The sequence below is a fragment of the Macaca fascicularis genome, chromosome 7 (assembly GCF_037993035.2).
Source record: "Macaca fascicularis isolate 582-1 chromosome 7, T2T-MFA8v1.1".
In the NCBI taxonomy this organism is placed as follows: Eukaryota; Metazoa; Chordata; class Mammalia; order Primates; family Cercopithecidae; genus Macaca; species Macaca fascicularis.
The window spans coordinates 159,338,848-159,361,324 of record NC_088381.1 but is presented as its reverse complement, the minus strand read 5'-3'; the positions used below and the strand labels follow the sequence as shown (position 1 = coordinate 159,361,324).

Here is a 22,477-nt window from a genome sequence, read left to right as displayed (position 1 = left end):
AATTCTTCTACCTCAGCCTCCCAAGTAGCAGGGATCCCAGGCACACACCACTTCACCTGGCTAAGAGAGCGTGTGCGTGTGTGTGTGTGTGTGTGTGTGTGTGTGTGTGTGTGTGTGTGTGTGTGAAGATGGGGTCTTGCTATGTTGCCCAGGCTTAGTCTCAAAATCCTGGTCTCAAGCTATCCTCTTGCCTCAGCCACCCAAAGGGTTGAGACTACAGGTGTTAACCACTGCACCTGGCCTCATTTTTTAATTGCACAAGTCATACAATAAAAATAAGGATATCTTTTAAAAAAGAAACATCATCCTGCTATCTGAGCATGTCATCTATTGCCTTTTTTTTCCCGAGGCCTCTCTACCTATGCAGACATAACTTTAGCTTTCATTTTATTTTTTAAATATGCCTTTTCTTTTTTCATAACCCCATTAAATCCTTGTAGACATACTTTTTATTTGCTAACAATCAAGACAGAAATACAGTTAGGCTTTGACTTTCACGTTTGTTTGCATCTTACCTGCTCCTTGCTGCCACTATTAGCACCGTCGTCGTCACCACGGGATGGCTGCACACCCATCCGGGGGCTTCATTACTTGTAATTTACTTAATCCCTCTTTATTTTTGTTCCCGGTTCTTAATGGTATCTTTTCCCCCTTTGTTTCTGCAGGAAGTTCTCCAGCAGCTGATTGTAATGAATTTGCCCAATGTTTTGATGATTGGCAGAGACCCACTATCTGGTGAGTGAAAGCCGCTCCCTTCCCCCCCTGCGGTGCCTGGGCAGTGCCATCGGCGTTGGGCAGCTGCTGGCCGTCGAGCTCTGGCTGCCAGCTTGGGCCAGCACAGTGAAAACACATTATCATTTTGCTGAGATTTTAAAGAGTGGGTTCATTACCCTGAGGCATTCAGCCAAGGGCACATTTCTTCCTTAAGATTGAAGCCTCAGCTGGGCGTGGTGGCTCACACCTGTAATCCCAGCACTGTGGGAGGCTGAGGCGGGCGGATCACAAGGTCAGGAGATCGAGACCACGGTAAAACCCCGTCTCTACTAAAAATACAAAAAATTAGCTGGGCGCGGTGGTGGGTGCCTGTAGTCCCAGCTACTCAGGAGGCTGAGACAGGAGAATGGTGTGAACCCGGGAGGCGGAGCTTGCAGTGAGCCGAGATTGTACCACTGCACTCCAGCCAGGGGGACAGAGCGAGACTCCGTCTCAAAAAAAAAAAAAAAAAAAAAAGATTGAAGCCTCCCAGGCCGGGCACGGTGGCTCACACCTGTAATCCCAGCACTTTGGGAGGCCGAGGCGGGCGGATCACGAGGTCAAGAGATTGAGACGATCCTGGCTAACACAGTGAAACCCCGTCTCTACTAAAAATACAAAAACAAAATTTAGCTGGGCGTGGTGGTGGGTGCCTGTAGTTCCAGCTACTCGGGAGGCTGAGGCAGGAGAATGGCGTGAACCCGGGAGGCGGAGTTTGCAGTGAGCCGAGATCACGCCACTGCACTCCAGCCTGGGCACAGAGCAAGACTCTGTCTCAAAAAAAAAAAAAAGAGTGACGCCTCCCAACCCCTCAGATGTGTGTGTAGAGGCTGGCGAGGCCACTGCCTTGTTGCTCCTGAGAAGATGAGTCTGGGTTTAGGTGCCTGAGTCATACCATCTGGTGGACTCACTTCCTGAGTAAGTGTGGAATCAACTGACACCATCAGGGAGTGTGGTACCTTAGACAGGAGAGTAAGAATCTCTTTAGAGAACGACATCTGTCTTCACTGGGGTCCTGCAAGGCTTCATTCATGCTCGGTGACGGAGCTCATTGATCTGTTTTATGTCTCCCTGCTGGACTCAGCTCTCCTGGTAGGCACAGGTTCTAGGTCCCTGCAGTCTCTGACACTCAGTGTGAGTTTGAAAGACTCAATGAGGCCCAGCGCAGTGGCTCATTCCTGTAACCCCAAAACTTTGGGAGACTGAGGCAGGAGGATCGCTTGAGCCCAAGAGTTTAAGACCAGCGTGGGCAACATAGTGAGACCTCATCTCTAATTATAAAATGAAAAAAAGAAAGAAAAACCAAATTAAATGTCCTCCTGGCATCTTACAGAAAGTCAGAACTTAATCTCTGCCTGTCAGGTAACTTCCTGGGTGCATTACATGGAGTGATGCCTTGCGTTCCTTTCACCTTTGCGTGTGTTTACCTGCACCCATAGCTTGTGGACAGAAGTCGCAGGCCCCAGGGACAGACTTACTCTCGCTGGCTAGGGCTTCCCTTGTTCTGATGGAGACCTTGTCATCATTTTGGAACCCTAGGTCTGGGGCCTCCTGGAATAGCTGAGGGATCAAGGAACACAGGAAAAGCCGCACCTGTAGGATGGCAATAGACCGTGGATCCTAAACATTAGAGGCGTTTCCAAAAGGGACTCAGGCTTCCCTCTGTTGGCGTCTCCTCACCCTGGCCTCACTGCAGCCTGGCCATCCCCTCTCCTGTCCATATGACAGTAACTAAAGTGGCCTTGAGACTTCAGAAGAGTTCACTGAGTGACCCGCTGAGGACATAGCTGGTGGGAGAGCAGTCCTCTTTTAGTGCCACCGCCCTGAGAACATCAGCGGCGGCTTCCTTGTTCCGTGGGGGCGCTCCTTCTGGGCTTCAGCTGGCTGAGGTGTCTGCCTTTTGTCTGTATGAGCCAGAAGGAAGAGCTTCCCTGGACCCCTGTTAGTCTTCAGTGCTCTGGCCTGTGGGCACCACCGCCTTACATGGGGACTCTGCAGAGGCCACCCCCGGTCCTCCTGGTGGCCCCTGATGGCAAGCGCCCTCCCCCACTTCACGTGTCAGTAGCAGGGAGCTTTTGGTTCTGCTCGCTTGCCAGCTCTGTCATGGGGCCATGTGTGTTCCGGCTTTATTTCACGGCTCCTCCGGAGAAAGGCGGGATGCCAAATGCAGTCCACGCTGGCCACAGCCGTGGGCTCCAGGGTCGGGGGCACTCTCATGATTTCTGGTAACTTCGGGGAAGTGGAGCCTGTTTTGCTAAGCAGAACTCTGCCGCCTTCCTGGTTTATTTGGGGCTGGTGTTACGGGAGGAGGTGAGAGCGCTGCCTGTAGAGGTTGGCGGTAGCTTACTCCTGTTGTTCCTTCTACCCTGGAGACACTGGAGGAGCAAGAGAGGGGGACAGTGACTCCTTAGCAAGCCCACCCTGTGCTTGCCATTGAACTTGCATTAAAAGTTGAATGAAAGGCTGAGCGTGGTGGCGAGAGACTAGCTCTACAAAAAATAAACAAGTTAGCCGGGCATGGTGACACACACTCGTAGTCCTAGCTACTTTGGGAGGCTGAGGAAGACGGCTTAAGCCCAGGAGGTCGAGGCTGCAGTGAGCCATGATTGTGCCACTGCACTCCAGCCTGGATGACAGGCAAGACTCCATCTTTAATTAGTTAATTAAAATTTGTTTTTAAAGGAATGAAAACGTGCTTCTGTGGTGTGGCTGCGCCCATTTCTGTTTATAGTGAGAGAACTGAGGCTCCGAGGGTGTGGGTGCCATGCCCTTGACCAGTTGGCCTGTAAGCAGAGGGGCTGATTAGAAACCTGCTCTGTCCGTCCCCAAACCTGAGCTGCTTCGTCTGTCACACGTGGACATCCATGGGTTAGGTTTAACTGTAGGCGATTGCAATATTCAGCCTTTTTTGACCTATGAAAATGACCATTGTGTATGGTTGAACCCAATATTAAACACATCCTTCTCCCTGCCTTTTCTCACCCCTCCCTTCGGCTCTGATGTCACCTGCATAGCTTGCCCACCTTCCTGCTGGCGCTCTCTCTCTTCTCACCCCTGCAGGTGTCTCCCCTTCCACTGCCATCTGGAAGCCTGTCCTCTCTGCCCCGCTGCCGTCAGGCACCTCCCAACACCACAGAGATTGCCCATGGGCAGAGAACATAGGTCCCCACCTCAGGTCTGCTGCCAAACAGAAACATCTGTAAAGATGTGGATGCTGATTTTTTTTAACGGCTTTATTGAGGTATCATTTGCATGCTATAAAATACACCCATCGTAAGTGTATAATTCAGTGATCTTTTTCATAAATATACAAAGTTGTACAACCCTAACCACAATTCAGTTTTTAGAACGTTAAGGGGAAGCTGGTTTTAGATAGTTGACAGGTGAATTGGATGTCCCTGGGACCCCCATGGTATATAATCAGCCCACGTGAATCAGCTGCTCCCAGCTCTGAAGGCGGAGTTAGAGAAACTGGACAGTGAGCGCCGGGAAAGGGAAGGACGGGAATAACTTACCCATCACCGAGGGCTCAGAGGGCCCCAGGCCGCGCTGACTGACATGCTAGATGGTGGCCTCAGCAGGCTGCACATGGAGGGCAGCGTGTCAGGGCTGGGGGACTGGGAGCTGGGTGCACAGATGAGTAGGTTTGACAGGAGTCCCAGGGTGCTCTGAGAGCAGAGGAGGCTGGCAGGGGACATCCACCAGCAGGAAGATGCAGACACCAGTGCTGGGGGCAGAGAGATGGATTTATGAAATAGCGTTTTCAGTTTTAAATTGTAAAAATAGATGTGTGAAGCTTTTTTCGTTTCTTTCTAAACAAAGAACAAAGTTGGTGTTTTTTTAAATTTGTATGGTTGCCTAGGGTGGGGGGTGTGTGTGCTTTTTAACTAAATCTGTCCCCCTCGTGTGTCAGGGGCTTGCTTTGTACTCTTTTTGGTGGATGCTGACACTGTACTGTTATTTATAACATTTTTTTATAGTTTGGGGCAACTTTTCTGTTTTGAGCACATAGCATCACAAGCTCCCAGATTCCAGATCCCAACAGAGCATCTGGTCCACCCGTTGTCCCCCAGCACACTGATACTAAAAGACCCTGAGAGTCTACGCATTTGTCCCCTCTCTCTGACCTAAAAAAGGGAGGTGTCACAACTTACAATTTTTCTGTATGTCTCACTTAACCCTCCCTCACCCATCAGACAGAAGGGTGTTCACTCTCTTCCTATCCTGGGTGGAAGTCAAGGACGGTGCAGTGACTATGAAACAGTACTTTGTGTACTGAAAATTGCATTTGAAATCTCTCCTCAGCCTGTCCTGGCCCAAACTCCTTACTCGCTTACGCTGTGTCCACCCCGGGACCGTCTCTGGGTGTCTGCTCTGATGGTGCTGTGGTTTTGCAGCTCACTCTCAGCTGCACCCGTGCCCCTGCGGATGGGAGGGTCTGTCTGGTGCCTCACTGCTGTAGTCTCTGCTTCTCCGAGCATGGCCTGGGCTCTGGCTGGGCCCTGCTTGAACCCCACCCTCACTTTTATATGATGGCTCTTAAGCCGGCCCCCGTAGTGAGGCAGGATGCAGGCTTCTGGGGCCAGAGTGCCGTAGAGTGTCCTTTGCTTTGTTTCTCCTCCGCCAGTGCCTTCGCCTGGCATCCTGGGTCTACCCTCACTGCACCCCCAGAAGCTGAGCTCTCCTCTGCAGCCCTCCTCCCCACTGCCAGCTACCCTGCTTCTGCCTGGCTGCTCCCCAGGGCAGTGTCCTCACCCCTACCCCCTGCAGTCTGCTCCCAGCATGGCAGCCCGAGCAGCCCCCTGCTCAAGTCAGCCGACTGACTGTCACTTTGCAGCCCGCTCTGGGCACTAGGGCCTGTGCGCCTGCCGGTCCCTCTGCCAGCAAACTGTGTAAACACCACCTGTGAGCCCCTGTTCAGTGTGGCCCCACCTGTCTCTCCTGCCACATGCCCCGTCTTCTTTGTCCCGCTCTGCTTTCCCTTCTCCGTACCTTTTGGCACCTGAGAATGGACGATACTGTTCACTTATTTTTTTCCCCCCTGTGGCATTGCATGCTTTTCCCCCGCTAGGGTACACGCTCTCCTGAGAGCAGGAATCCTGGGGTTTTTGTTGCTGTTGTCAGTGCATTCTAATGTCTAGAATGTAGACATTACATACCACCTGGCATGTAGTAGGTGCTCAGTAAATACAGCATCCATGCAGGGGGCCTGCCTTTCTGTCTTCCTCTCTCCTCTCCACTTGGCTCCCCCATCAAGCTGGGGCCCCCGACAGGCGTTACCCACTTGCTGTCACAGATAAGAAGGCCAGTTGTCGGTGGTCAGGGTCAAGTGAGATTCATTCTCTGCCCGGTACCGCTTGTCTGCCTCCCCTAGGCCTGAGATGACTCCCTGAAAACCACCTTCAGCATCTTGCCAGCTGCACGGCTATTAAACGTCTTCCGCGGTTACTGATGAGCATATTCTATGAGAAGCCTGTGAGAAGCAATAGCTCATGTCTGTGCTGTCTGAGCAGTGAGGGAGGATGCTGGATGGAGCTAGACCAGCTCTGGGGTCCCTCCAGCTCTGGCTTCTCAGCATCTTTCTCGGCAGCCAGGCCTGTCACTGTGCCACACGCACAAATAAAGACTAGATGTGTCTGACGGGAAGCCAGGGTGTTAGCAAATTACTTTCTGCGATGAATCACAGGACAGTTGTGCTGGAAGAGAGCACTGTTTTTTCTTCCAGGGTTTGAATCCAAGTATAATAGTGGTTTCCAGACTTATACATGGCTGATCCCACCGAAGCCGTTTAGAATGGAAGAGAACGAGCCTCATAGGTGCAGAAGCCCAGCCCAGAGAGTGGAGGAGCTCGCTCAGAGGCACACGGCGTGGAGGTCTGCATAGGTGAAAGACAGATTTCACACCATAAATTGCACAGATGGTTACTTTTGTGGACAGTCGGCCACTGGTTCCAAGCAAGAGGGTTACCATCACCGGTCTGCCCTGATGTTTCTTTTCTTTTCTTTTTTTTTTTTTTGAGGCGGAGTCTTGCTCTGTAGCCCAGGCTGGAGTACAGTGGCCGGATCTCAGCTCACTGCAAGCTCCGCCTCCCGGGTTCACGCCATTCTCCTGCCTCAGCCTCCCAAGTAGCTGGGACTACAGGCGCCTGCCCCCTCGCCCGGCTAAGTTTTTGTATTTTTAGTAGAGACGGGGTTTCACCGTGTTAGCCAGGATGGTCTCGATCTCCTGACCTCGTGATCCGCCCATCTCGGCCTCCCAAAGTGCTGGGATTACAGGCTTGAGCCACCGCGCCCGGCTGCCCTGATGTTTCTTACATTCTAAATGCCAAGCAGGATTCCTGGGAGCCCTGGAGGAGCTGCGACTCCATATGCACACCCTACAGGGTCCTATCTGAATACCACTGGAACCTTTGAGAAGAGCCTTGGGGTTTCACTAATTGCTGTTCAGTGGCCTGGCCCTCTGTCCTACGTTTTCTCTCTCTTATGATGGTTACAGCGGGTGCGCATTCCTGCAGCAGAGGAGGCACCCCAAAGAAACAGGGTGCTGTGCACACAAAATGCTGTGACCGACCTTCCTTCTCAGCTGAGTGCAGGACTCGGCTCTATCTACTGCACCAGCTGAGGAAGCCAGAAGGCCCGACTTCTGACCTCCCCCAAATACAAGGCTGGAGCACCTTTTCATCCTTCCTCATCTTAGCTGGCTACCCCTCGGCCAGAGGCTCTCAAAAGGAGCTCAGCCCAGGCCCCTCCTTTAGCTCCCCTCCGCTGGTGAGATGAACAGGCCACCTCAGATCAGGAAGCCCCCAGTCTGTGTTGAGGCAGGAAGGGGAGACAGGGTCCACAGAGACATTTATTCCGGGACAGAAGATGGTACAAGAACGTGCTTCACAGCCAGTGCAAGGGGGCTGATGCGTTCTGCTTGGGCAGGTCAGGAAGGCTTCCTGGAGGAGGCAATATCTGGGCAAGGCCTCAGACAGAGAAAGCGAGGAAAGGTGTTCTAGGTGGAATGAGCTCAGGGGAGTGCAAGTTGCTGGGAGTCCCATGAGGAGTAGCAAGCCTGGGGCAGGGAGGAGGTCTTCTGTGACAGCTGAGGTTTAGGTTTCATGGGCCAGAGGAAACAGACCTCCTGAAACTCCTTGGAATTTAATATTTAACCCTCTCAGTATTGATTTGCTCTCATGCCGTCATGTCCTTCGTGTCCTTGGAGTGCTTTTCAGATCCCATGGAAACATCTCTTGTAGCCCACACGGCACAGCCCTGCCTTCCTTCAGGGGGCCCCCGGGAACTTGTGAGGGCTGGGTGTGCCCGAGGCTTGCTGACCCCCACCCTGGCAACCCAGGCACAGGCTCAGAGTCCGGCTTGTGGGGAGCCGTCCTCCTGCTGAGATTGTGCTTTTAAAACTCAAGAGCCCTGTCTTCCCGGCCCTGCGGCCCTCCCAGTCCTGCCCCCGGCTCCATCCTGCTCACCGTGTGGTGTGGAGGCTAAGGGTCAGCCACTCCGGCTTCATGAGCCATTCTTGTGTTCTTTTCCCCTACCTCTGTTGGTTTTATTTTATTTCTCCTGGCCATAATTCTCTAATCCTGTGTATAAATGTACGTGTGTGTGTGTGTGTGTGTGTGTGTGTGTGTGTGTGTGTGTGTATATTACATATATATATATATAAAATTTTCATATCTGCAAAAAGTTTGGGGCCTTTGAATGGGAGGGAAGAAATAAGAAAAAGAAAACTAATCTTGCAGGCATTTTGATTGTTCTAAAATTTCCTCTTTCATCCTTGAGAGAGAAGGTTCAGAAAAGCAACCAAATGCTGTTTCAAACTACCCCATTTCCATCCTGCTTCTTTGCTTCTGTGCTGCTTTTTGTATCCAGAAACGAGGTCTCCAGTCCATGTGCGGTGCTGGGGCACTTGGGCCGGGAGCCGAGGCTTTCCTTTCCCAGGAAGCTGCAGAGTTTGGCTGACACCAAGCCCAGCTGAGCGTCACAGCGCGGCCCACACGCCGGCCTCCGAGCACCCGCGGATCTGCCTGGAGACCAGACTTTGTTAGTAAACTTCCTGGCGATGGCCTGGGCACACAGAGAACGCACCGCTGGCTGCGACAGCCACACCATGGCTTCCAGCAGGCCTGCTCTCTGTGGCCGCCGCCGTCTGCAGAGGAGCGAAGAGATGCTGTTTGTCAAAGGTCTTTATGTTTGAGTTTTCCACCTGGCGGTTGGGAGGGACCCTTTCCCAGAGCATCCCCTGCCTGCCCTAGCTCCTCGCCCCCTCCCAGGGCAAACGCAGGTCTCAGGCCGCAGGCTTGTGGCTGATTCTACTCTTCTGGTATTCAGGTGTTTGGTGCTGGGAAATGAATTCGCGCTGTCAGCTTCTGCAGCCGTGGCAGGCAGGTGGGGTAGGAGGTCATTTTTGGGGTGAGGGTGCTCCGAGGGGCTGGTATTTCAAAGTGTTCTACACGACCTGGGGCCAGCTGACGTCTGTTGTGCATGGTGGTGCTGGGGTATCTGTAGGGGTGGGACAGACTTGATACGGGCAGCAGAGACACACTGGGGTAAAGGGCCACTGGTCGGGGTGCCCCGGGAGGCTCCTGCACCATTCCACACAGGCATGCAGCTTAGCGCCTGCCAGAGTCCATGTTTGATAAACGTGTGTGCCTGGTTGTGTTAATGGTGGGGGCACATGTGGTGACAGGAGGATTTCACAGGGGCCGCTCCCCAGAATGTGAGCCCCTGTGTAGAGGCGCCTGCCTCCTTCCCCGTGGGTGGGGACACACATGATGGAGCATCCCCGTGAGCCCACCCACAGGGAACTCTCTACCTCTAGTATTCCTGGGCAGTGCCTGGGAAGTACCCCTGACTGTTATAATAATGAACAGCTCTTCCCGTTGTAAGCTGAGGCCTCAGGAGGGCCCTGTGCCTGCGTGAGTGAGTGTGGGGGTGTGCCTGTGCACTGCGGAGACACGACAGGGTTGTGTTGGGTGCACCGCTGTTTCCAAATCACTGTGACAGCCTCGTGCGCATCCTTATGAAATCACTCGTTTTTAAGTACAAAACCAGGGAAAGCAGTCAGTGGTTCACACCAGCGTATAAGCCAGAAGAAAAGAGAATGTAGAATCAGTAAGCACACGTATGTGCCGTGGAAGAGAGAAACTGAAACTGTTCTCTTTGCTGTTCTAACCCAGGTACTTGATGCTAACGGTTAACCTCACTCAGTCAGCAAACGCTGGTTAACTAACCTGCATGGGATCACAGGGATCAGAAGTGAAACCATATAGCTCCCTGCTTTAGAAGGAAACATAAATAAGTTAGGAGATGGTAGGTGGTGGTGGACCCGGGAACAGATCTTAGTTCTGTGACTCAGCCTGTCTGAGCTACATCCTTCTGTTTCTAAGATGGAGTCATCATACCGTCTTCAGGGGATTGCTTTCAGAATTAAGTCATGTGGTAGCATGCCGTATATTAAGGTGCAGTGATGGTGGTTTATAGGAGGAAAAGGCAAAGTTACTCTACGGAATACAGTCAGTCCTTCCAGGTTGTGAGGGTTAAACCCTGAGCCTGGCTGGTGATTTGCAGGTCCTGGGCCTCTGTGGTTGTGGGGAGCTGAGTTAGCAAGACAGAGGAATCAGTTTCACTGCTTTATCTCTGACCCCTATTCATCTGTGGACAGGAATCACTGTGCCTTCGACCCCAGCAAGGGCAGAGGGTATGCAGTTTGGAGCAGGAAGGGCTCCCTCTTCGACAGGGATGCTTGCCTGCCATTGCTTAAATCCCCAGCTTCATACCTCAGTCATCGTTTATACACAACAAGATTTAGTTCCTGTGTCCAGAAATCAGAAAGTGTCTTTTGTCTGGGCGTGGTGGCTCACACCTGTAATCCCAACACTTTGGGAGGCTGAGGCAGATGAATCACTTGAAGTCAGGAGTTCGAGACCAGCCTGGCCAACATGGTGAAACCCTGTCTCTACTAAAAAATACAAAAATTAGCCAGGCGTGGTGGTGGATGCCTGTAGTTCCAGCTACTTGGGAGGCTGAGGCAGGAGAATCGCTTGAACCCAGGAGGTTGAGGTTGCAATGAACCGAGATTGCACCACTGCACTCCATCCAGCCTGGGCGACAGAGCGAGACTCTATCTCAAAAAAAAAAAAAAAAGTGTCTTCTGAACACGTGCATGGCTGCATCTTAAAGAACCAAAGAGTGGAGTCAAAAAGGACTCTTGAGGTTATATACCAGTCATGGAAGGAAGATAGGTTTTGTTCCATGTGTTAACGTCCATTAACTGGTAGTCTGTGGAGTGCTGTGTTCAGAAGGATTCTGAGGCCTAGTTCCGCCCTGAGTCAGAAAGTGCTGTGATTGACTAATCATGTCTGCCATGGACTCAGGGCTAGCAAGTCGGGGAGTTTTCAAACCATGATATAATGCACATTTTAGAGGATGATGTATTTTAATTGTCCAACTACTTTTCTATCCTCACCTCTGCACTTAGAAACATGTGCTGTCTGGCGGTTTCCCTTCTGTTTTGGAAGCTTATGACTGTTAACATCTGCAGCTTTCTATATAGCTTATGTTGGCCTGTCTGTCTGCATTGCGTTTTTGCTAAGATAGGCTGGGGTGAATTTCTTTGTGTCAAGACTCCAGGAAGCAGGTAGTAAGGTAGGTTTTTCGTAGACTCAGCTATTCATTCAGGAAGTCCTGGGAGTCCCCGGGGGTTCTCCTATACTCGACAGAGTGTAGTTGTGTTCAGTGTGGAGTGTGTCCTGTCTGATGTTTCTCGATCCCCGCCCCCAGTGGTTGCTTGTGACTTTTTTTGGTGTAGAAATCCACGTTGTTTTATAACCTGCCCCCATTTCTCCCTCTGAACACCAGCTCGATAAGTGTAAGCACAAAGCACTTATAATTTGACAAGCAGTGTGCTCTCTCACCTTGTGGCCTTCGCACATGCTGTTCCCTGGGCCTGGAAAGCCCTACCCGACAGGTCTGTCTCCTCCTCATCTGTGGAACTCAGCTCAGAGGTTATTCCCTTTAGAATCCTTGCCCTGGGCCTTGCTGCAAATTAGAAGTTCCTTTCTTGGGTTCCCGTAGCACTTATCAGCTTTCAGATTGCTGGTTTGGCTCCCAGCACATAGTAGGGACTTGGCAGGGAGCTGTCTGTAGGTTTGTTTGATCTTGGCCTGCTTGACTGTGTCACTGAGCCAGTCCTACTGGCAAGGACCCAGGAGGGAATCTTCTGCTGTGTTTTGAAACTATTCAAAACCCACAATCTGGTAGATTTGTGGAAATAGCGGTTTTTCTTACGACTGAAATCCTGAAAGAAATTGGGCATCGGCTTCTCATGAGAAATGAGGAAACTTCTGCTCCCCACCCTGGGCACTTTAAAAAAAAATTTGTAGGAATCTGTAGGGGTTGGGATCACAGGATGCATTTGTTATAAGCAAATGTTTCTATTTACTCAGCCTGGTGAGAACGAGCACTGCTCTGCTTCATTTGAATGAGGGCAGAGGTGAATTTCTTAGTAACCTGTTCATCACCAAAGAGTTTATTTTTTTCCTAGGAATATTTTTCTAAACTTAATTCTCTATGTTTAATGCCTTTTTTCCTCCTGTTACAAACCTTAGCAAACAGGAATCCATGCTTTTCTAACCTGTGCTGTGGGTCAGATTGAGTGTTTTCTTGATGTCTGATGGGTGTTGGGATGAATGAGGGAATGAATGAACTCAGGGTTGTCATGGTGCGTGATTGCAGGGTGCTGAGGGAGTAGAACCCTTTGCTCTGTCACCGAGCAGCCTCGGAGTGTTGTTTTTGCGATGTTGTTGTTTGTTTGTTTGTTTTGGAGACAGGGTCTTGCTCTGTTGCCCAGGCTAGACTGCGGTGGCACAGTCAAAGCTCATTTCAGCTTCAACCTCCCAGGCCCAGGCGATCCTCCTACCTCAGCCTCCCAAATAGTGCACCACCAGGCCTGGCTAATTTTTTTTTTTTTTTTTAATTGAAATGGGATCTTGGTTGGGCGCGGTGGCTTACGCCTGTAATCCCAACACTTTGGAAGGCCAAGGCAAGCAGATCCCTTGAGGTCAGGAGTTTGAGACAGGCCTGGCCAACATGGTGAAACCCCATCTCTACTGAAAATACAAAAATTAGCTGGGCATGGTGGCGTGCGCCTGTAATCCCAGCTACTCAGGAGGCTGAGGCAGGAGAATCACTTGACCTCAGGAGGCAGAGGTTGCAGTGAGCTGAGCTTGCACCACTGCACCCCAACCTGGGTAACAGAGTGAGACTCCATCTCAAAAAGAAAGACTGGGCACAGTGGCTCATGCCTGTAATCCCAGCACTTTGGGAGACTGAGATAGGTGGATCACGAGGTCAAGAGATCAAGACCAACCTGTTCAACATGGTGGAACCCCATCTCTACTAAAAATACAAAAAATAGCTGGGTGTGGTGGTGCACACCTGTAGTCCCAGCTACGCAGGAGGCTGAGGCAGGAGAATCGCTTGAATCCGGGAGGCAGAGATTGCAGTGAGCCGAGATTGAGCCACTGCACTCCAGCCTGGCAACGGAGCGAGACTCCCATCTCAAAAAAGGAAAACAAAAAAGGGGAAAAAAAAAAAACAGGGATGGTGGGGGGTCTCCGTATGTTGCCCATACTGGTCTTGCACTCCTGGATGTAAGCGATCCTCCTGCCTCAGCCTCCCACAGTGCTGGGATTACATGTGTGGGCCACTCACCTGGCCTCAGAGTGTAGTTTTGAGCCCTCCAGTGTGTGAGCAAGGTTTCTGCTCTCTTCCTTGCTCTCAGAACACCATCAGTGAGCTTCTCCAGCCCTTTTCCCCCTTTTAATTTGCTGTTGTAATCTGCTTTGGGCTGGGGAAATGGGTCACCAGAGTTGTCTAAATGATTCTACAGTGTGATGTAATTAGTTCCTTTGGGGACTTTGCTGTGAATAGAGTACATAAAGATTTTCTGTGCAAACCCTGACTTCTGTTTAGGCTAATCTCAGACCCTTAAGTGCTTTCTTAGTGTTTCGGCTCCTCTGGTGGGTACAGTACCTGGTGAGTGGCCTTTCAAAAAGTGAGTCTCGTTGTAGGAAGACAAGCCAGTGACGGCAGGGAAGGGTCTGTGCCTCTTATATCTAGCATGGGCATGCGATGAGCCCTTGCCAGTGATCTGTGGGCCGACAGAAGGGAAACGGGGAAGTGGGTGACTTGGGCCGAGCCGGCAAGCACTGTCAGAAAGACTGATTGGAGGCTTTGTTAACACTCATGTGGGCATTCCCTTTTCTCTCTCTCTCTCTTTTTTTGAGACAGAGTCTCCCTCTGTCACCCAGGCTGGAGTGTAGTGGAGTGATTTCAGCTTGCTGCAACCTCCACCTCCTGTGTTCAAGTGATTCTCCTGCCTCAACCTCCCAAGTAGCTGGGGTTACAGGCACATGCCACCACGCCTGGCTAATTTTTGTATCTTTAGTAGAGTTGAGGTTTCACCACGTTGGCCAGGCTGGTCTCGAACTCCTGACCTCAAGTGATCCTCCCACCTCGGCCTCCCAAAATGCTGGGATTACAGGCATGAGCCACCACGCCCAGCCCCTTTTCTCTTTATCGAAACTAAAGTTAAGTGGCTGATGAATAGCTCCGTGTTAATAGGGAAGTGAGTCACTGTGGTGATATTTATTCTGTGGATTAGAGTGTCTTGGGCCAAATAAAAGATCTCAAGTAAAAAAAAAAATAATACTAAGACTTTGAGAATTTTTCCATTTCAAATATTGACGAATCTCTAAACTTACTAGCAAGAGAAGGATTTAACCTTAGAAGATTGCTTTGCAACGCTGAGCCTTTTTCTCAGGTGTGTCCTCCAGAGCAGGAAAGTGGCCTTTAGACCCTGTGGCCCAGCCCACCAGTCTCTCCCTGCCCTGCCTTCAGGCTGGGGGGCGGCGTGTGCTTCTGGTTCAGTGAACCCCCAGTTCCCAGTTCTGAGGCTTGACAGTGATGTCATTATCTCAAGGAAAGCCAATTTTAGCTATTTCTCAGTCGAGGGGTCTTAGGAGGAGGTCGCATATTCATTCACTACTCGTACTCAGGGATCTGAAATGAACCACAGCATTGGTTCTTAGGACGGTAGTCTGGTTTTTTCATCCCAGCAGTTTTTGATACTTTGGGCCACTGTAGCCTAGTGTGTGAGTTGGTTAAGTCTTTCAAGAGAAGAAAGCTCTTTCTGGCATATCCTTTCTTCCTCAAATACAACAGAATATAACAAAAAAGTCAGAACATAGAGTTTTTTTTTCTTTTTTCTTTTTTCTTTTTTTTTTTTTTTAACCTGAAAGGGAGCCCTGCACATTACCCAGGCCATTTTATAGATGTGGTAACTGAGGCTTGGAGACAGAATATGGCTTGTCTGGGACACACAGTTCCTGGGTGACCAAGCCTGTCGTCTCAGCCCAGGTGTTGTGCTGCCGTTTAAGTGTTTGAGATAGATAAGCAGGTGAAGATGCATTCAGCCTCAAGCACAATCAAAGGGAGCTCAGAATGACGAAACAGGATTTTTGGCCTGATTGACAAAGTTGAGAAAGAGTGGTAGGGTAAATGCTGGTCAAGGGTAGGAAAATGGGAATCACCACATATGTCCCATGGTGAAATGGTAGAGCCTGTCTGCAGGGCAGCTTGTCAATACGAAAAGCTGAAAAAGGGAATGCATAAAGAATTAGCTACCATGATATTCTTTTTTTTTTTTTTTTTTTTTTTTTTTGAGGTGGAGTCTCACGCTGTTGCCCAGGCTGGAGTGCAGTGGCACAATCTGGGCTCACTGCAAGCTCCACCTCCCGGGTTCACGCCGTTCTCCTGCCTCAGCCTCCCGAGTAGCTGGGACTACAGGCGCCCGCCACCTCGCCCAGCTAGTTTTTTTTGTATTCTTTTGAGTAGAGACAGGGTTTCACCATGTTAGCCAGGATGGTCTCGATCTCCTGACCTCGTGATCCACCCGTCTCGGCCTCCCAAAGTGCTGGGATTACAGGCTTGAGCCACTGCGCCCGGCCTGCTACCGTGATATTCTTTATAACATTGTTTAGATTGACTTATTTTAGGGCCTGGCACGGCGGCTCACGTCTGTAATCCCAGCACTTTGGGAGGCCAAGGCGAGCAGATCATGAGGTCAGGAGTTCAAGACCAGCCTGGCCAACATGGTGAAACCCCATCTCTACTAAAAATACAAAAATACAGGCGTGGTGGCAAGCGCCTGTAATCCCAGCTCCTCGGGAGGCTGAGACAGGAGAATCACTTGAGCCCAGGAGACAGATGTGGAAGTGAGCCAAAATTGTGCCACTTCACTTCAGCCTGGGTGACAGAGTGAGACTCTGTCTCAAAAAATATATATATATTTATATATATATTATATATATTTATATCTATATTATATATTTTTTGTATCTATTATATATAAAAATTGAACCTCTGGAAGGGGATTGGTTGAGTAAGTTAGTGGCCTTGCTTTACAAAGTAAGTATGTAACCATCAAAATGGTGTGGTGGCTCACACCTGTCATCCCAACACTGAGGCGGGAGGATTGCTTGAGCCCAGGAGTTCAAGACCAACCTGGGCAATATTATGAGACCCTGTCTACAAAAAGTACAAAAGTTAGCCAGGTGTGGTGGTGCACACCTGTAGTCTCAGCTACTCGGGAGGCTGAGGTGGAAGGATCACTTGAACCCAGGAGGTGGAAGCTGCAGCGAGCTATGATTGTACCACTACACCCCAACCTGGGCAATAGAGTGGGACCCTGTATCCCAAAAAAAAAAAAAAAAAGGATGTCTTTATGTTATCTTATGGAATTTACTTTAGAATACTCCAGCCAAACAAACTTACAGAGGGAAGGAGGAGGCAGGTAGAGTGAGAGGTGCAGAATGTTGATCATGTGAGGCTGAGTGTATTGTGGAGGTTCGTTATACTGTCCTCCCGGGTCTGTTTGGAAATTTGCATGATAAAAAGGGGACGGTTGTATACAGCCTTATTTTAGTGTCGACTCAGTATTTCCTATGGGAGTTGGTCTCTCCCATTGTGTACTTTGCTTACCTGATGCGCTAACAAGGGATGCTGATGTTACGGTTCATTAATTACCACGGGGAGATATTGATGACATATTTGAATGGAATGGGGCTTCAAATAGTTATGTACAGAATTCTCATTTGGTTTAAAAAGTAAATAAGGCTGCGTATGGTGGCTCACACCTGTAATTCCAGCACCCTGGGAGGCTGAGGTGGGCAGATCACTTGAGTCCAGGAGTTTGAGACCAGCCTGGGCAACAGGGCAAAAACCCGTCTCTTCAAAAAATATGAAAATTAGCTGGGCATGGTGGTATATGTCTGTAGTCCCAGCTACTAGGGAGGCTGAGGTGAAAAGATCGCTTGAGCCTTGGGAGGTCAAGGCTGCAGTGAGCTGTGGGCCTGCCACTGCACTCCAGCCTGGGTGACAGAGTGAGACCCTGTCTCAAAATAAAATAAGTAAATAAAGCCTCACATGGAAGATCGATGGAGTGCGTATACCTAAGTGAACGTCACAGAGTAGAGAGATGATTTTTTTTGTTTATCTGATTTTTTTCCCCCTACAGTAAACATGTCACTGAAATTGTACCAGCAGTTGAGCTGAGTTAAATGTGTTGCTCTCTTGATCTAGGGAAGAGCATGGAGGAAATCAAGAAGGTGCTGCTCCTGGTGCTGGGCTGTGCCGTCCAGGTAGGGATTGGGCAGGGCTGCAGCAGAGGGAGCTCCCCCAGCCTTCTCATACTGGGTTTGTGGGACTGGAGCAGCCCTTAGCTTAGGTGGGAGGATGCGCCTTTCAGTCCAGTATGACAGAAGAGACCGCTGGGTTCCTAGAAGAAAGCGGCCATTGTTTTAGGTGGCAGCTGTTTCTAGTACCAGGGCACCTTGGGCAGGAGGCGAGATGGGGATCCCTCAGGCCAGGGTACCATGAGCAAATCGTCCCCAGTGTAGGAACTGCTAGAGCAAGGATCTGCAGACTACACCCTGTGGGCCAGATCTGACTTGCTGCCTACATTTGTAAATAAAGTTTTATTGGGCCGAGTGCGGTGGCTCATGCCTGTAGTCTCAGCACTTTGGGAGGCTGAGGTGGGGGAGGATGGCTTGAGGTTGGGAGTTCAAGACCAGCCTGGGCAACATAGTGAGACCTTGTCTTCAGAAAAAAAATAGAAAACATTAGCTGGGTATGGTGGTGCATGCCTGCCGGCTACTCAGGAGGCTGAGGCAAGAGGATCACTTGAGTGCAGGAGTTTGAGGCTGCAGTGAGCCATGATCATGCTACTGCACTCCAGCCTGGGTGACAGCGAGACCCTCTCTCAAATAAAGTTTTATTGGAACACAGCCTTATGCCCGCCTTTACATATTGTCTGTGGCTGTTTTCCCACTACAGCGACAGAGCTGGGTAGTTGTGACAGAGGCCAAATGGCCCACAGAGTCTAAAATATTTACCATCTGGCTTTTTACACATGAAGTTTGCCACCCCCTGGCTTAAACCAAGTGTTCCCTGTCTTTACGTATTTAAGAATCACCTGGAGAGCTTGTTTAAAACGAAGCGTTCTGTGTTCCACCCTGGTCTTTTCAATCTCGGTGGGGGCTTACGGATGGGAGGTTGAAGAACAAGTTCCCCAGGTGATTCTGATGTAGGTGGTCCCGGCGACCACTAGAGACACATCAGCGTAAGGGCTGGCAGGAGGACAAGAGCGTTCTTAGTTATGAAGAAGCCCGGGGTGGGTGGTTCCTTTTGAAACTGTCATTCTGTGGCCGTGGTGGACTCAGCTTCGCCCTCACTTGAACAGTGCTTCCATTAACACATGTAACCCTCCACAGTGTGAGAGGAAAGAGGAGTTCATTGAAAGAATCAAACAGCTGGACATTGAGACCCAGGCTGGCATCGTGGCCCATATCCAGGAGGTAGGTGCGTGGCCTCGTGGAGGGCTCAGCTGTGCACTGCTGCGCCCGTGGTAGCCGGGAGGCAAAACTTCTCTATGAGTGGAAACGTTTAAAGAATACATCACCCATTACGATTTTGCTAATCTTAGGTTTCAGACACCACAGGCACATTGATTCTGTTTGGAAAGATAGCCATCAATCAGCCAGCTAAAATAAAATGAGGGTAAAAATAAAAATTAAAAAAAAAAAAACACCTCAATCAAGTCGTCTTTTGTCGCCTTCTTTTTGCCTAATATGGTCTCAGACTATTTTTAAGAGCTGTCAAGTGGTTGAGGCTCAGAATTTGATTTACAGGCCCTGAAAATGTATTCTGGCAAATGTCACCCTGCTTTGAACGGTTGATCTTTATAGAGAGAGATTCTCTGCTTCTGTCAGTGACATGGCAGAGACAAGCTGACACCACTTGGGAATCTAAACCAGTGAGTCCCAGAGAGGCTGCCTTGGGAGACTTGGCCCATCCCCAACTCAGGCCCCCAGCGAGGGTTCGGGAGGGCTCTGCATTGAGCATCAGCAGAGTGCAGGAGGAGGAGCCCCTGGCCTTGGAGGCCTGACCTTCCCGGCACTTTGCCATTGACATTGGCAGAGGTGGTATCAGCTAAGGAGGCGGCCACCCTGGGGGGCAGTATCCAGGTGGCAATTTACTTTCCTGACCTCCACTTCCACACTCCTTCCAAAATATGCACTATGTGCTTTAATTACCTTAGGGGATATGGGTTCAGCAGTCAATGTCATTGGACAGATGAGATAAATGCATGAAGAAGATTTGCATGCACAGGAACTGGTGTGTGATTGGCAGAGGCAGCTGAGCACAGGACTCCCTGGGTTGATACTGGGGAGAACCTGTGGCTTGGCCTACCACCTTCCACAGCTGGCTGGGGCTGTCAGGCCTGGGCTTCAGAATTCCCTGGTGCTTTTTAAAAATTGGGGTGCTGGGCCCCTTGAGAGACCCACTGAGTCAGACTCAGTGGGAGGAGGGGCATAAGCATTTAAATAAAACCTCAGTAAGTGGCTGTGGTGCAGCCAGGTTGAGCCCCTGAAGCCCAGCCACACCACCCTTTACAGAGGCCCTGAGATGTCCAAGGACTTTCCCCAGCATTGGGTCTGGAGCAGGCCTAGAACCAGCCTCTCCATCCTGTGCCCTTAGGGTGCTCTGAATCATGGGATAAGATTTCTCCTAATTCTCAGATCACCTGTATCCAAACTTATCCTTTTAAGGTGGGGAGAAGTAAGAAGGTGGTGTCTCTTCAAATTTTGAGAAATTGAAGGGCCTTTGTTGACAGGGCCCTGTCTGCTTTTTATTTTATGGGTTTGTCTTTTTTTTAGAGACAGGGTCTCTCCCTGTCATCCAGGCTGGAGTGCAGTGGTGTGATCATAGCTCACTGTAGCTTCAAACTCCTGGTCTCAGGTGGTCCTCCTGCCCCAGCCTCCCAAGTAGCTGGGACCACAGGTGCATGCCACCTTGCCCGGCTAAATTTTACATTTTTTTGTAGAGAATGGGGTCTTACTATGTTGCTCAAGCTGAGTTTGTGTTTTTGTTTTCTCTACCTCTGTTGATTGAATAAAGACTTCTTTGGGTGTGTTTCAGAGTAGATGCCCCGATTTCGTTGTTCTTGTTTTCCTCTTTTGAGGCCCAAGCACTATGGTATCTCTTCCGAAACTGAGAGGAGGAGAGCTGGAAACAGACGCTGTCTCCTGGGGCAGATCGCGGGGTGTGTGTCGAGAGGCTGTTTCATGTAGACAGAGCCGTGTATCTCCACTCCCTGGCCAGGGAAAGGGGCCCAAAGAGGCTGTCTTCTGTGGCCCGTGGGAATGAGATGCACCCTTCCCTGAAAACTGTTTGATTATGAATAGTTCCAGAAAACAACCCAAGATTGCTCTGTACACAACATTCTGACAAAAGATTAATATTTTTGCTCTGTTTGCATAGATTTTAAGAAGTAACATATAGTCCCTTTCCTCACCCTCTCACCCTGAAGCTTTCCTTCTTTGTGTTCTACATCGATGTAGTTCCAGTGAAGATGTCTTATCCCACGACCTTATAGGGAAACAATTGTAAGGCGTGCTTTCTGGTCCTCTTTGAAAATCAGTGTCCTCTTTGACCCAGTTCTGAAAGCAGAAGTGATTTGTATGAACAGAGCTGTGCTGAAGGGTTTGGCCGCACTTACATAGGGCACCCTTTTGCTGGCCACAGTAAATTTGTCACTGAGGGATTAGTAAGGTTGATTGGAAGGAGATGCTGTTTGCAGTGTGAAGGAAGTGGGTGCCCGTCTCTGCCGCCCCTGCACTGCCCTGCCATGTGTGCCCACAGGTGACTCACAACCAAGAGAACGTGTTTGACCTGCAGTGGCTGGAGCTGCCCGACGTGGCTCCGGAGGAGCTGGAGGCCCTCTCGAGGAGCATGGTGCTCCACCTGCGGAGGCTCATCGACCAGCGGGACGAGTGCAGCGAGGTGCGTCCGCGGGGTGGCGGCCCGGGCAGCCTGGGAAGGGGCTCAGGCCCCTTCATCTCCTCTCCCTTCATCTTCAGTCTAGACGCCTCAGTCCTGCTGCTGAGGTTCTGGTCGGGGTGGGACGTGCGTGCTTTCCCTGGTGACGGCCCCTGCAGTGCATGGTCACCTCGGGCCTGTGGGAAGATACAGGGGATCAGGACGCGGAGCTTGGGGCCCCCCTCCTTCGTACATTCCCTTTTGTTTCACTAAATATTTCACCTCTTTTCAAAACCTACGCCAGCCTTCTCCCACCTTCCTCCTGGTTTCTTAGTCTCCGCTGAAATATCTGTCTTTGGGTGGTTTCTTCACCCTGTTCGAGCTCAGGGGTGGTGCTGGTTAACCCCGTTTGTTCTCCTCCGTCCCCCTCCCTGCCCGGCTGCAGCTGATCGTGGACCTCACTCAGGAGCGTGACTACCTGCAGGCGCAGCATCCACCCAGCCCCGTCAAGTCCTCCAGCGCTGACTCCACTCCCAGCCCCACCAGCAGCCTCTCCAGTGAAGACAAGCAGCACCTGGCCGTGGAGCTGGCCGACACCAAGGCCAGGCTGCGGCGCGTCAGGCAGGAGCTGTGAGTCCCCGGCTGCTTCTCCTACCTTTGTGTGTGTTGTTACAGTCGTGTTTCTGGTGTGGCATCGACTCACATGTGTGGTGCTGCCAATGGCACAGCTCTGACGTGCGCCCTGGAGTCAGCTGGGGTCTGCCTCGAGCTTACTCTTTGACCTGTGACCAGCTGCCTCCCCGTCCGAGGCCCGCACTGGAATGGGGGCGGGGGTTCTTCCCGGTCTTCAGGGTTTCTTCAGTCCAGACAGTGCAAGTTGTCCACAGAGGCAGCCTCCAGTCCATGCTCAGCTCCAGCTTGGGGCCGGGACGACCACACCTGGTGTGTTTTCTTGGCTGGAGGGAGGAGGTGCTCCTCCTTCGGTCCAGTCTGGTGAGCCTGTTCTCCCAGGTTTCCTGCAGCTGGTGGATGTCACCTGGCTGGTCACCTGTAGAGCCTGGCCGTAGGGTGGTACAGCTGCCGCTGGGGTCTCCTTACCTGCCCCACACACTTGGAAGGAGACCTGAGTGGCGGATGGACATAGTTTAAGGGCCAATATTGCAAACTTACAAAGAGAAAAGAATTTTGAGTCGGTAACATTTTTGCAGGCCCCATAAGCAGATCGCCTCCCTACCGCCCAAATCCCAGGCGCTTTCCTTTTCCCGCTGGTCTTAGAAGTGGCGGCCTGCGTCCGGGACTGCTTGTTAAGGAGGCTGCCTCCCACACTCTTTGTCCTTACTGCCTCT

At 50.8% G+C, this 22,477-nt stretch overlaps 1 protein-coding gene across 12 annotated transcripts in view; it reads left to right on the top strand.

Annotated features, from left to right (window-relative positions):
- CCDC88C (coiled-coil domain containing 88C) overlaps positions 1–22,477 on the top strand; it is a 149,728-nt gene that overhangs the window by 58,459 nt on the left and 68,792 nt on the right. For 11 of the 12 annotated variants that reach the window (XM_045396885.2, XM_005562032.3, XM_005562035.5 and 8 more), the window contains 5 exons: positions 666–735; positions 17,394–17,452; positions 18,584–18,667; positions 21,015–21,155; positions 21,577–21,761. In XM_045396885.2, coding sequence (XP_045252820.2) covers positions 666–735; positions 17,394–17,452; positions 18,584–18,667; positions 21,015–21,155; positions 21,577–21,761 — 539 coding nt within the window. Of the gene's footprint in view, positions 1–665; positions 736–8,792; positions 8,933–17,393; positions 17,453–18,583; positions 18,668–21,014; positions 21,156–21,576; positions 21,762–22,477 lie in introns of those variants that run through there. The other variant, XM_045396886.2, reaches the window with a different exon arrangement.